At 35.5% G+C, this 12,424-nt stretch overlaps 1 protein-coding gene and 1 non-coding gene across 2 annotated transcripts in view; both read left to right on the forward strand.

Annotated features, from left to right (window-relative positions):
* BRIP1 (BRCA1 interacting helicase 1) overlaps window positions 1–12,424 on the forward strand; it is a 194,077-nt gene that overhangs the window by 86,469 nt on the left and 95,184 nt on the right. Inside the window, exons 12-14 of the mRNA XM_061142691.1 lie at window positions 3,315–3,480; window positions 3,594–3,734; window positions 9,649–9,810. Of these exons, the coding sequence (XP_060998674.1) occupies window positions 3,315–3,480; window positions 3,594–3,734; window positions 9,649–9,810 (469 nt within the window). The remainder of the gene's footprint in view (window positions 1–3,314; window positions 3,481–3,593; window positions 3,735–9,648; window positions 9,811–12,424) is intronic.
* Window positions 5,341–5,413, forward strand: TRNAR-CCU (transfer RNA arginine (anticodon CCU)). Its single transcript has one exon. It is a non-coding gene; the product is annotated as a tRNA-Arg (tRNA).

Genomic DNA, 12,424 nt, shown 5'->3' on the forward strand with positions numbered 1-12,424 from the left:
GACTTAGATAATCACGATGGTGTGATCACTCACCTAGAGCCAGACATCCTGGAATGAGAAGTCAAGTGGGCCTTAGGAAGCATCACTATGAACAAAGCTAGTGGAGGTGATAGAATTCCAGTTGAGCTATTTCAAATCCTGAAAGATGATGCTGTGAACGTGCTGCACTCAATATGCCAGCAAATTTGGAAAACTCAGCAGTGGCCACAGGACTGAAAAAGGTCAGTTTTCATTCTAATCCCAAAGAAAGGCAATGCCAAAGAATGCTCAAACTACCACACAATTGCACTCATCTCACACGCTAGTAAAGTAATGCTCAAAATTCTCCAAGCCAGGCTTCAGCAATATGTGAACTGTGAGCTTCCAGATGTTCAAGCTGGTTTTAGAAAAGGCAGAGGAACCAGAGATCAAATTGCCAACATCCTCTGGATCATCGAAAAAGCAAGAGAGTTCCAGGAAAACATCTATTTCTGCTGTATTGACTATGCCAAAGCCTTTGACTGTGAATCACAATAAACTGTGGAAAATTCTGAAAAAGGTGGGAATACCAGACCTGCCTCTTAAGAAACCTATATGCAGGTCAGGAAGCAACAGTTAGAACTGGACATGGAGCAACAGACTGGTTCCAAATAGGAAAAGGAGTACGTCAAGGCTGTATATTGTCACCCTACTTATTTAACTTATATGCAGAGTACATCATGAGAAACGCTGAGCTGGAGGAAGCACAAGCTGGAATCAAGATTGCCGAGAGAAATATCAGTAACCTCAGATATGCAGCTAACGCCACCCTTATGGAAGAAAGTGAAGAGGAACTACAAAGCCTCTTGATGAAAGTGAAAGAGGAGAGTGAAAAAGTTGGCTTAAAGCTCAACATTCAGAAAACTAAGATCATGTCATCTGGTCCCATCACTTCATGGGAAATAGATGGGGAAACATTGGAAACAGTGTCAGACTTTATTTTTTTGGGCTCCAAAATCACCAGAGATGGTGATTGCAGCCATGAAATTAAAAGATGCTTACTCCTTGAAGGAAAGTTATGACCAACCTAGATAGCATATTTAAAAGCAGAGACATAAAAAAAAAAAAAAAAAGCAGAGTAATGTCATTGCCAACAATGATGCATCTAGTCAAGGCTCTGGTTTTTCCAGTGGTCATGTATGAATGTGAGAATTGGACTGTGATGAAAGCTGAGTGCTGAAGAATTGATGCTTTTGAACTGTAATGTTGGGGAAGACTCTTGAGAGTCCCTTGGACTGCAAGGAGATCCAACCAGTGCATCATAAAGGAGATCAGAGCTGGGTGTTCATTGGAAGGACTCATGCTGAAGCTGAAGCTCCAATACTTTGGCCACCTGATGCAAAGAATTGACTCATTGCAAAAGACCCTGATGCTAGGAGGGATTGGGAGGAGGAGGAGAAGGGGACGACAGAGGATGAGATGGTTGGATGGCATCACCAACTCGATGGACATGGGTTTGAGTAAACTCCGGGAGCTAGTGATAGAGAGGGAGGCCTGGCGTGCTGCCATTCATGGTGTCTCAAAGAGTCGGACACGGCTGAGCAACTGAACTGAACTGAACTGAATATTCTATTGTGTGTGTACACCATATTTTGCTTATCCATTTTTATATTGATGGACATTTGTATTGTTTCCACTTTTTGCCTATTGTGAGTCATGCTGCAATGAACATTGATGTACTAGTATCTGTTTTGAGTCCCTGTTTTCATTTCTGGGTACATACCTAGCAGTAGAATTGCCGGATTATATGGTAATTCTGATTTAACTTTTTTGAGAACCACCGTACTATTTTTCATAGTAGCTGCACTTTCTAGATTCACATAATTATGCACAGGAGTTCCCAATTTCTCTATACCCTTGCCAGTACTTGTTACTTTTTTTTTTTTTTTGGATAATAGCTATCTTAATGAGTATAAAGGGTTTTTTTCTTTTTTTTTAAGGGTTTTGATTTACACTTCGCTAATGACTAGAGATGTTGATCATCTTTTCATTAGCTTATTGTCCATTTCTATATCTTCATTGGAGAAGTGTCTGCTCAGGTCCTTCGTCCATTTTTGAATGGGGATTTTTTTTGTTTTTTGAGTTGTAAGAGTTATTCTGCATATTAATTCTGTTTCAGATATATACTTTACTAATATTTTTTCCTATTCTGTGTGTTGTCTTTTCATTCTCTTGATAGTATTCTTTGATGCACAAAAGTGTTTAAATATTAATGAAATATAATCTATTGACTTCTTTTTCTTTTGTTGCATATGCTTTTTGTATCCAGTTAACAACGGCCAAATATGATGTCATCAAGATTTCTGCTATGTTTTCTTCTAAGAGAGTTTTGTAATTTTTAGGTCCCAGGAATTTTTTTTTTTGACTACGCCCTCATGGCATGTAGGATTCGTGTTCCCTGACCAGGGAACAAACTCATGTCCCCTGCATTGGAAGCTCAGAATCTTAATCACTGGACCACCAGGGAAGGTTTCACTCCCACCCCCCTATCCCCCGCCCCCACTAGTATTTTTATAAAATTCTCTCCACCTAGTGCAAGGTTCCTGACTTGGACTTTCTCTCTGAAGGTAAAATTAACAGTCAGTATTACTCTGAGGACATGGTAGAGAATACCAAATTTTATTCTGTTTAAGCTTAGATTTATAGCCTCTTATGGAGAGAATTTATAAGATGTATCAGATTACAGAGATCATATAGTTTAGTACTTTCATTAAGAATAGATGAAAGGGATGTTCAAGTGGGAGGGGACATAGGTAAATCTATGGCTGATTCATGTTGTTGTTTGGTAGAAGCCAACACAATATTGTAAAGTGATTATCTTTCAATTAAAAATAAATAAATTTTAAAAAATAGATGAAGACTGAGATCACATTTTAAAGGCACTTAAAACTCAGTTTCCTAAACTTTCAGTAAAAATTGTCTTTCTGTTTTCTAAGGCAATAAAAAAGTTTAACCCACTGTTTAGTTTGTTTTTTTTTAAACAATAATACTGTTAACTAATTTATGACTAATGATGTAACATAGAATGCAAAGAACTCTGGAGTAGGAGTTAGGAGGCTTGGATTTTAATCCTGGCTTTGCTGTGATTTATGTAATGTCTGAACATAGGGATGAGCAGTGATAAAGTGTAGATGGTTAGATGATGCATCAACTCTGTAAGGGTGGATTCACCCTAAGGTTTAATGATTTACTTTCTGTCAGAATTGCTGAGTTTAGTGGTATAAGTTGTTGGTGTGGGACAGTGTTATCTAAGGTTTTGCCATTTAAATGCCTTTTTTTTTTTTTTTTTCATTTAGATTTGCAGATGATTATAAAGTCGCTATTCAACAGACTTACTCTTGGATAAATCAGAGTGATACTACAGATAAAAATGGAATCTTGATTCTATCAAAAAATAAGAAACGTTCACGGCAGAAAGCAGCAGTTCATGTGCTAAATTTTTGGTGCTTAAATCCAGCTGTGGTAAGCTTATCATGCTGTAAAAAAGAATTCTTCTTGCTCAATACCAACAATTAAGTAAATTTGTTTGACTTTTAAAAAACTGATTTTATGTATTTAATGTTGTTTCCTTGTAGGCCTTTTCAGATATTAATGGCAAGGTTTGGACAATTGTTTTGACATCTGGGACATTATCACCAATGAAATCCTTTTCATCAGAACTTGGTGTTACATTTACTATTCAATTAGAGGCTAATCATGTCATTAATAACTCACAGGTTAGTGTCTTTTTTTTTTTTTAATTTCTCTTAGTCTTTTTACCTCAGTATAATTGTCTATAAACAAGTTAAAAGGTAATTGAAGGACTAGCAAACAAATCCTGATAGGAAAGTCAACATTTCAGTTTTAGAATAAAAGAAAATTTGTCAGCTACTTAGTAGTGGCAGCAAAAGGAGCTACTGATAAATAGTATTCCTTCAACCCAGTGAGTGAAAATACATACTTTGCTTGCAAAGACTGTATTGCAGTTTCCTTATTTAATTAAGTTTAAAATATTTTAATAAAAATTAAAAAGGAAACTAATTCACCCCCTTTTTTTTACTGTAATTTCTAATTGTGTAATTATTTGTGATTCTTTTTTCCATTAGACTATGGTGTATCTATATTCTAATTTTTATGTCTTTATCTTTATATTGTACCTAGATTAATAGCTGGTATTAGTTAATAAGTGTTCAGCACATGTTTGAATATCTGAAATGAATTGAAAGTATTCTTGTGAGTCCTGTGACATAGATTTTAATTTTTTATAACAATACCTTGTTAAAAAAAAAAAAATACCCTGTAAATGTTACTTAAATTTTCCTAAGGATGTTTCAATTTTCATTTGTCAGTCTGCCCTCTATTTCTTTTTATTAAGTAATTGAGAGTAGTTAGCTACATGCATAATGGTTTGGCCATAACAGAAGCAGAAGATATTAAGAGAAGAGGTGGCATGAATACACAGAAGAACTGTACAAAAAAAGATCCTAATGACTTGGATAACCATGATGGTGTAATCACTCACTTAGAGCCAGACATCCTGGAATGTGAAGTGAAGTGGGCCTTAGAAAGCGTCACTGTGACCAAAGCTAGTGGAGGTGATGGAATTCCAGCTGAGCTATTTCAGATCCTAAAAGATGATGCTATTAAAGTGCTGCCCTCAAAATGCCAGCAAATTTGGAAGACTCAGCAGTGGCCACAGGACTGGAAAAGATCAGTTTTCATTCCAATCCCAAAGAAGGGCAATGCCAAAGAATGTTAAACTACCACACAGTTGTACTCATCTCACATGCTAACAAGGTAATGCTCAAAATCTTTCAAGCTAGGCTTCACCAGTACATGAACCGAGAACTTCCAGATGCTCAAGCTTGACTTAGAAAAGGCAGAGGAACCAGAGATCAAATTGCTAACATCCACTGGATCATAGAGAAACCAAGAGAATTCCAGAAAACATCTGCTTCATTGACTACATTGAAGCCTTTGTTTGGATCACAACAAACTGTGGAAAATTGTGAAAGAGATGGGAATACCAGGCCGCTTTGCCTGCCTCCTGAGAAATCTGTATGCAGGTCAAGAAGCAACACTTAGAACCAGACGTGGAACAACAGACTGGTTCAGAATTGGGAAAGAGAGTATGTCAAGACTGTATATTGTCACCATGCTTATTTAACTTATATGCAGGGTACATCATGTGAAATCCCAGGCTGGATGAATCACAAGCTGAAATCAAGATTGCTGGGAGAATTATCAGTAGCCTCAGATATGCAGATGACACCACCCTTATGGCAGAAAGCAGAGAAACTAAAGAGTCTCTTGATGAAGGTGAAAGAGGAGAGTGAAGGGAACTCCTTGGTGGTCCAGTGGCTAAGACTCTGCACTCCTGATACAGGGGGGCTAGGTTCGATCCCTGGTCAGGGAACTAGATCCCACATGGCACAACTAAGACTCTATGCAGCCAAATAAATAAAAATAAATGTTAAAAAAAAAAAAAAGAGGAGAGTGAAAAAGCTGGGTTAACAGCAATCCCACTCCTGGGCATATACACTGAGGAAACCAGACCTGAAAGAGACATGTGCACCCCAATGTTCATCGCAGCACTGTTTATAATAGCCAGGACATGGAAGCAACCTAGATGCCCATCAGCAGATGAATGGATAAGGAAGCTGTGGTACATATACACCATGGAATATTACTCAGCTGTTAAAAAGAATTCATTTGAATCAGTCCTAATGAGATGGATGAAACTGGAGCCCCTTATACAGAGTGAAGTAAGCCAGAAAGATAAAGAACATTACAGCATACTAACACATATATGTATGGAATTTAGAAAGATGGTAATGATAACCCTATATGCAAAACAGAAAAAGAGACACAGAAATGCAGAACAGACTTTTGAACTCTGTGGGAGAAGGTGAGGGTGGGATGTTTCAAAAGAACAGCATGTATATTATCTATGGTGAAACAGATCACCAGCCCAGGTGGGATGCATGAGACAAGTGCTCGGGCCTGGTGCACTGGGAAGACCCAGAGGAATCGGGTGGAGAGGGAGGTGGGAGAGGGGATCGGGATGGGGAATACGTGTAAATCTATGGCTGATTCATATCAATGTATGACAAAACCCACTGAAATGTTGTGAAGTAATTAGCCTCCAACTAATAAATAAATAAATAAAGAAAGAAAGAAAGAAAGAAAAAGCTGGGTTAAAACTCAACATTCAGAAAATGAAGACCATGGCATCTGGCCCCATTACTTTATGGCAAATAGATGGGGAAACAATGGAAACAGTGAGAGACTTTGTTTTCTTGGGCTCCAAAATCACTGCAAATGGTAACTGCTGCCATGAAATTTAAAGACACCTGCTCCTTGGAAGAAAAACAATGACAAACCTAGACAGCATATTAAAAAGCAGAGACATTACTTTGCCCACAAAGTTCCCTATAGTCACAGCTATGATTTTTCCAGTAATCATGTATGGATGGATATATGTATGGATACATGTATGGATATGAGAGTTGGACCATAAAGAAGGCTGAGGGCCTTCAAAGAATTGATGCTTTTGAACTGTGATGTTGGAGAAGACTCTTGAGATTCCTTGAACTGCAAGGAGATCAAACCAGTCCATCCTAAAGGAAATCAGTCCTGAATATTCATTGGGAAGACTGATGCTGAAGCTCCAATACTTTGGCGATCTGATGTGAAGAGCTAACTCATTTGAAAAGACCCTGATGCTGGGAAAGATTGAAGTTGGGAGAAGAAGGGGTTGACATAAGATGAGGTGGTTGAATGTCATCACTGACTCAATAGACATGAGTTTGAGCAAACTCTGGGATATGGTGAAAGACAGGGAACCCTGGCGTGCTGTAGTCCATGGGGTCACAAAGAATCAGACACAACCGAGCAACTGAATAGCAACAACAGCAATAAGTTTATTAGTACTTGAGCACCTGATTCAATTCTAGTTCTTTAAAAGAGCTATAAAACAGCTATAGTTTCCAACCAAGGATTATTTGTGGGAATTAGTGGCATTTAGTAGGTGAGGGTCTTGAATGCTAGACTCCTATGTAACAATGAATTGTGGTTTCCAAAATGCTAGTGTTCTTGTTTAGGAACATTGCTATTAGTAGCAAAAGAAAAATATATGATCCACATTTTCAAATTGTTTTCTTTGGAGGCTCACATAAATATGGGAAGTTATTAATAAATTGAACGTATTTTTCCACAAGAATGTTATTATAGGGTCTTTGTTCTCAATCGTGTGCACAAAAGTCCATTTAACTTATAATATTACTAGGTAATGATAATTAGTAAGAATAATGCTAGTTCAGCTGTATTCTGTTATAATATTTCCCCCAGCTTTTAAAAACTTTAATTTTAATAGAAAACACATTGTAAAGTTTACCATGTTAGCTGTTTTTAAGTGTACAGTTTGGTTTTATAAGGATATTCATATTGTTGTGTAACCAATATCTAGAGTTTTTCATCTAACAACACTGAAATTCTATTATAAAATAACAAATCTCAATTCCCCCCTTCTCCCAGCCCCTGGTGACCTCCATTCTACTTTTTGTTTTTATGAATTTGACTATTCTAAATAAATCATCTAAATGGAATTACAAAACTTTGTGATTAGTTTATTTTGCTTAGAATGATGTTTTCAGAGTTCATCTTTGTTGTAACATGAATCAGAATTTCTTCCTTATTAAGGCTGAATAATATTTGAATTGTGTGTGTGTATTACATTTTGTTTGTCCATTTGTTTGTTGATTTCCCCAACTCTTTATTTAAAAAAGTATAGCTTAAAAAATATATATATATAGCTTGAAAAAAGTGGAAAAAATAGTATTAACATAGTGAATATCTTTATACCCTTAATCTAGATCCATCAGTTGTATAACTTTGCACCTTTGCATATATACATATGAGAGAAAAGAAGAGAAGAGTAATTCTGCAAAATATTGATGATTACATTAACTGGATATGTTATTAGAAAGTAATTTGTATACATTGTGATTCTTTGCCCTTAATTAGTTTAGAATGTTTATCCTGAGAACAGGTACATAATCTTGTGTAATCACAATATCATGATCATACCCAAGCAATTTAATATTACTGCAAATAGAATCTATATTCTTCCAGTTATTTCCAGTATGACTTTAATAGTGTACCTGTTTATTTGTTTTTATTCTTGATCCAGGATCCAGTTAAGTATTATATATTGCATGTGGTTTTCATGTTTCTTTAGTTTTGTTTTTCTTTTTTTTTTCTTTCTTAATTTAGATTGAATTATAATTGATTTACAATATTAGTTTCTGGTGTCCAACATAATGATTCAAAATTTTTATAGATACTCCATTTGGTGTTATTATGAAATATTAGCTGTTATCCTTGTGCTGTACAATATGTCCTTGTAGCTTATCTATTGTTATACACAGTAGTTTATACCTCTTAATCTCTGACCCCTATCTTGGATTTCTCCCGTCTGGAGTAACCGCTAGTATGTCCTCTCTGTTTGTGAGCCTTTCTGTTTTGTTATATTGATTCATTTGTTTTAGTTTCCACATGTAAGTAGTAACATACCTTATTTTTCTGTCTCTGTCTGACTTATTTCACTTAGCCTAATACCTTGTAAGTCCATCTGTGTTGTTGCAGTTGGCCAAATGTCATTCTTTTTTTATGTACCTGTATAAATGTAGAGAAATTGTATATAACTAAAATTTGATGGGTCTGATTTTCTATGACTGTAGATCTTTGAGCATCAGGGAATTTGTGAAACAGTAGTTTCTGTCATAAGTGAATCTTAGAGACTTACTTATAGCAGATGGTGTGTGCATGCTCAGTTGCACAATCATGCCGAACTGTTTGTGATTCCATGGACGATAGCCCGCAAGGCTCCTCTGTCCATGGTATTCTTCAGGCAAGAATACTGGAGTGGGTTGCCATTTCCTCCTCCAGGGGATCTTGCTGACTCAGGGACTGAATCTGCATCTCCTGCATCTTCTGCATTGGCACTCAGATTTTTTACCTCTGAGCCACCTGGGGAGCCCGTAGCAGATGGTACCATCCCTGATGTCTTATTTTGGATTCATTTCTAACTTACTCATTTCCTTTGTTCCTATGATCCAACAAAATTCTGTTACATGGTTAATTTTATAAAGGTATTGAGGAAATAAGTAAAACCTAATTTCTGTCATTCTAAGAGAATTCAATCTGCCTGAAGAACTTTAGGCAGACTTCAGGTCTACCTAAAGTAAAACTTCTATAAATTAAATCTGGGCTTCACAGGTGGTGCAGTGGTAAAGAATTTGCCTGCCAATGCAGGAGATGCAAATTTGATCTGTAAGTTGGGGAGACCTCCTAGAGGAGAAAATGGCAACCCACTCCAGCATTCTTGCCTAGAAAATTCCATGGACAGAGAAGCCTGGCAGACTACAGTTCATAGGGTCGTGAAGAATTGGACATGACTGAGTGACCGAGCACCCTTGCATACGTAACTAATTAAAGATAATAGGAAAAAGCCCAACAATTTAAAAATAAATTTTCTCTAAAGTCGTTGCTTGATCTCTTTTTCACATACACAATTAAGGCTCCCAACTAAATGCTAATTTGCCTGCCTTATTTAGGTATAACTCTAATTCTGACGTACTCATATTCTAGGTTTGGGTTGGCACCATTGGGTCAGGGCCCAAGGGTCGCAATCTCTGTGCTACCTTCCAGCACACGGAAACATTTGAATTCCAGGATGAAGTGGGAGCACTTTTGTTATCTGTGTGCCAGACTGTTAGCCAAGGAATTTTGTGTTTCCTGCCATCTTACAAGGTAAGGGAATATTTTTGTTTACTTTTGCCTTTGAATAATCATATGGCATTACCATGATAAGCTTCCTAGGATCAGATGCAACAGAGTACAGTTTTTTAAGCATCATATATTATTTTGCTTTTTATTGGTTAAGATATTGCCTGCTTATTCTGTTACTGTTTTACTTGGAAGTCCAAAAGACTGAAGGTATTCAAGCATTTTAGTGGGCTATTTTGTATACGTGATTTTTATTCTTGGGGCAAGTTGATATTTTCTGATTAAAGGAAAAAGGATCATTATTTTTCACTTTGATAGACTAGACTATTGAAAATTTCAAAATATGAATTTAAAATATGATTTTCTTTAATGCCCATCTTTTTGCTTCACGTATTTGGCTAGGAAAAAAACTTTTTCTTGTTTTTAGAGTCGTTCTGAGTTTTAATATTTTCAGGAGTTAAATTGAGTTATATAGTATATTTTAGTCCTCCTAATACTCAAAGCATTAAAACCACATATAATTCCTGAGAGTAGTATCATATTTTATGAAAATCTAAGCTAAATTTCAGTGTAGAGGTGGTATTCCCTTTTCTTTTTTCATAGGAAGTTATTATATATATAAGGGTCGTAGTATTTGAATGACAATATTGATACCTTTGGCTCTTGTGTTGTCTTTCCCTCTGTATACATACTGCTATGGTCTGATGTGTCCCCCCAGATTTTATATGTTGAAATCCTAGCCCCCAGAGATAATGACATTTGGAAGTGGAGTCTTTGAGAGATGCTTAAGGCATGGTGATGTAGTCCTCATGAATAGAATTAATGACTTAAAAAGAAGCTCCAGAGAGATTTCTTGTCCTTTCTACCATGTGAGGTCACAGTGAGAAGGTGCCACTGTGAACCAGGAAGAGGGCCTTCACCAAACATGACTGTGCTGGTGCCTTGATTTTGTACTTTACACCAATCAGATCTGTGATAAATTCTGTTGTTTATAAGCCACTCAGTTCCTGATGTTTTGTTACAGTAGCTGGAATGGGACTAAGACACATACTTTGTGTACAAAGGTCCTGTAAATACTGTAGATAAACTGAAGGAATTACTCTCAGGGAAATTTAATCAGATAGGTTTCTTTTTTTTTTTTTTTCAAGAATATCTAAAAATGAAACGGACATAAACATATTGAAAATTCTTATTACAAAGCAATATTTATTACAGAGTGAACATCTATCCCAGGAGTTATGTGAGGGAAAACTAATAATTAAGCCTGGAACTAAGGAGAAGCAAGCACATTAAGAAACCTTTTAAATTAACACAACAATGTAAATCAACTATACTTTAATAAAATTTTAGAGAAATAAAACTTTTTTATATTTTCCAGTCACAATCACAAAAAATGAGCTTGGAAATCCCTAGTTAAGTAAATGAACAATTTCACTTTTTGTTAATCTTCAACAAAGTTTTTAATTACTGATTCAATTTTACTAGCTTTTAACATCTTCAGATTTTCTGTTTCTTCTTGATTCAGTTTGTAGATTGTTTCTTGGAATTCATCCATTTTATCTAGGTTATCCAATTTCTTACCTTATGTTAGTTTTAGGTTGTTTGCTTTCCTTTTTCTCATTCCTTTAGGTGTAATATTAGGTTTACTGGTTTAAAATCTTTGTTTTTTTCAAGCGTGTGATTATAGCTATAAATTTTCCTCTTAGCAGTGCTTTCTTTGTGTCCTGTATATTTTGTGTTTTCATGTTCATATTTGTAAGATATTTTCTAGTTTCTCTTGTGAGTTCTTCTTTGACCTATTGATTGTTTAAAAATTGTGTTGTTTGAGTTCCTTATATTTGTGAATTTTCTACCTTTATTTTTATTATTTATTACTATTTTTAGTCCATTGTGATTAGAAAAGATATTTTATATGATTTCAGTCTTTTAAATTTTATTATGACTTGTTTGGTGGACTAGTATGTGGTCTTTCCTGGAAAATATACCATGTGCATTTGGAAAAAATGTGTATTTTGTTGTTGGGTGGTGTTCTATATATGTCTGTTAGGTCCAGTTGGTTTACAGTGTTCATATTCTCTATTTCATTATTTATCTCTGTCCAGTTCATATTCATTATTGGAAGTCAGATATTGAAATCTCTGTTACTGTAGAATTATCAGTTTCTCCCTTCAACTCTGTCATTGTTTGCTTCATATGTTTTGGGAGCTCTGGGTTTGGTTTTTGTTTACAATTGTTATATGTTCTTCATGAATTGACCCTTTTATCGATATGTAATATCCTTTGTCTCATAACAACTTTTGATTTATTTGTCTCATAGTAGTAATGGCATCCTAACTTTCTTTTGGTTATTATTTGTATGGAATCTCTCTTTCCATCCTTTCATTTTTGACCTTCACATCTTTAAAGTGAATCTCTTTCTGTTTTGAAGTATAATTTATAGTATTATGTTAGTTTCAGGTATATAGCACAGTGGGTTTTTTGCAAATTATATTCCATTATAAGTTATTACAAGATGCTGGGTATAATTCCTAGTTCTATGCAGTAAATTCTTGTTGCTTATCCATTTTATTTATAGTGGTGTGAACCTGTCAATAAACTCAATTTATTGTTATCAACATATAGCTGGATCATCTATTTT

Source organism: Dama dama, chromosome 5, assembly GCF_033118175.1.
Source record: "Dama dama isolate Ldn47 chromosome 5, ASM3311817v1, whole genome shotgun sequence".
In the NCBI taxonomy this organism is placed as follows: domain Eukaryota; kingdom Metazoa; phylum Chordata; class Mammalia; order Artiodactyla; family Cervidae; genus Dama; species Dama dama.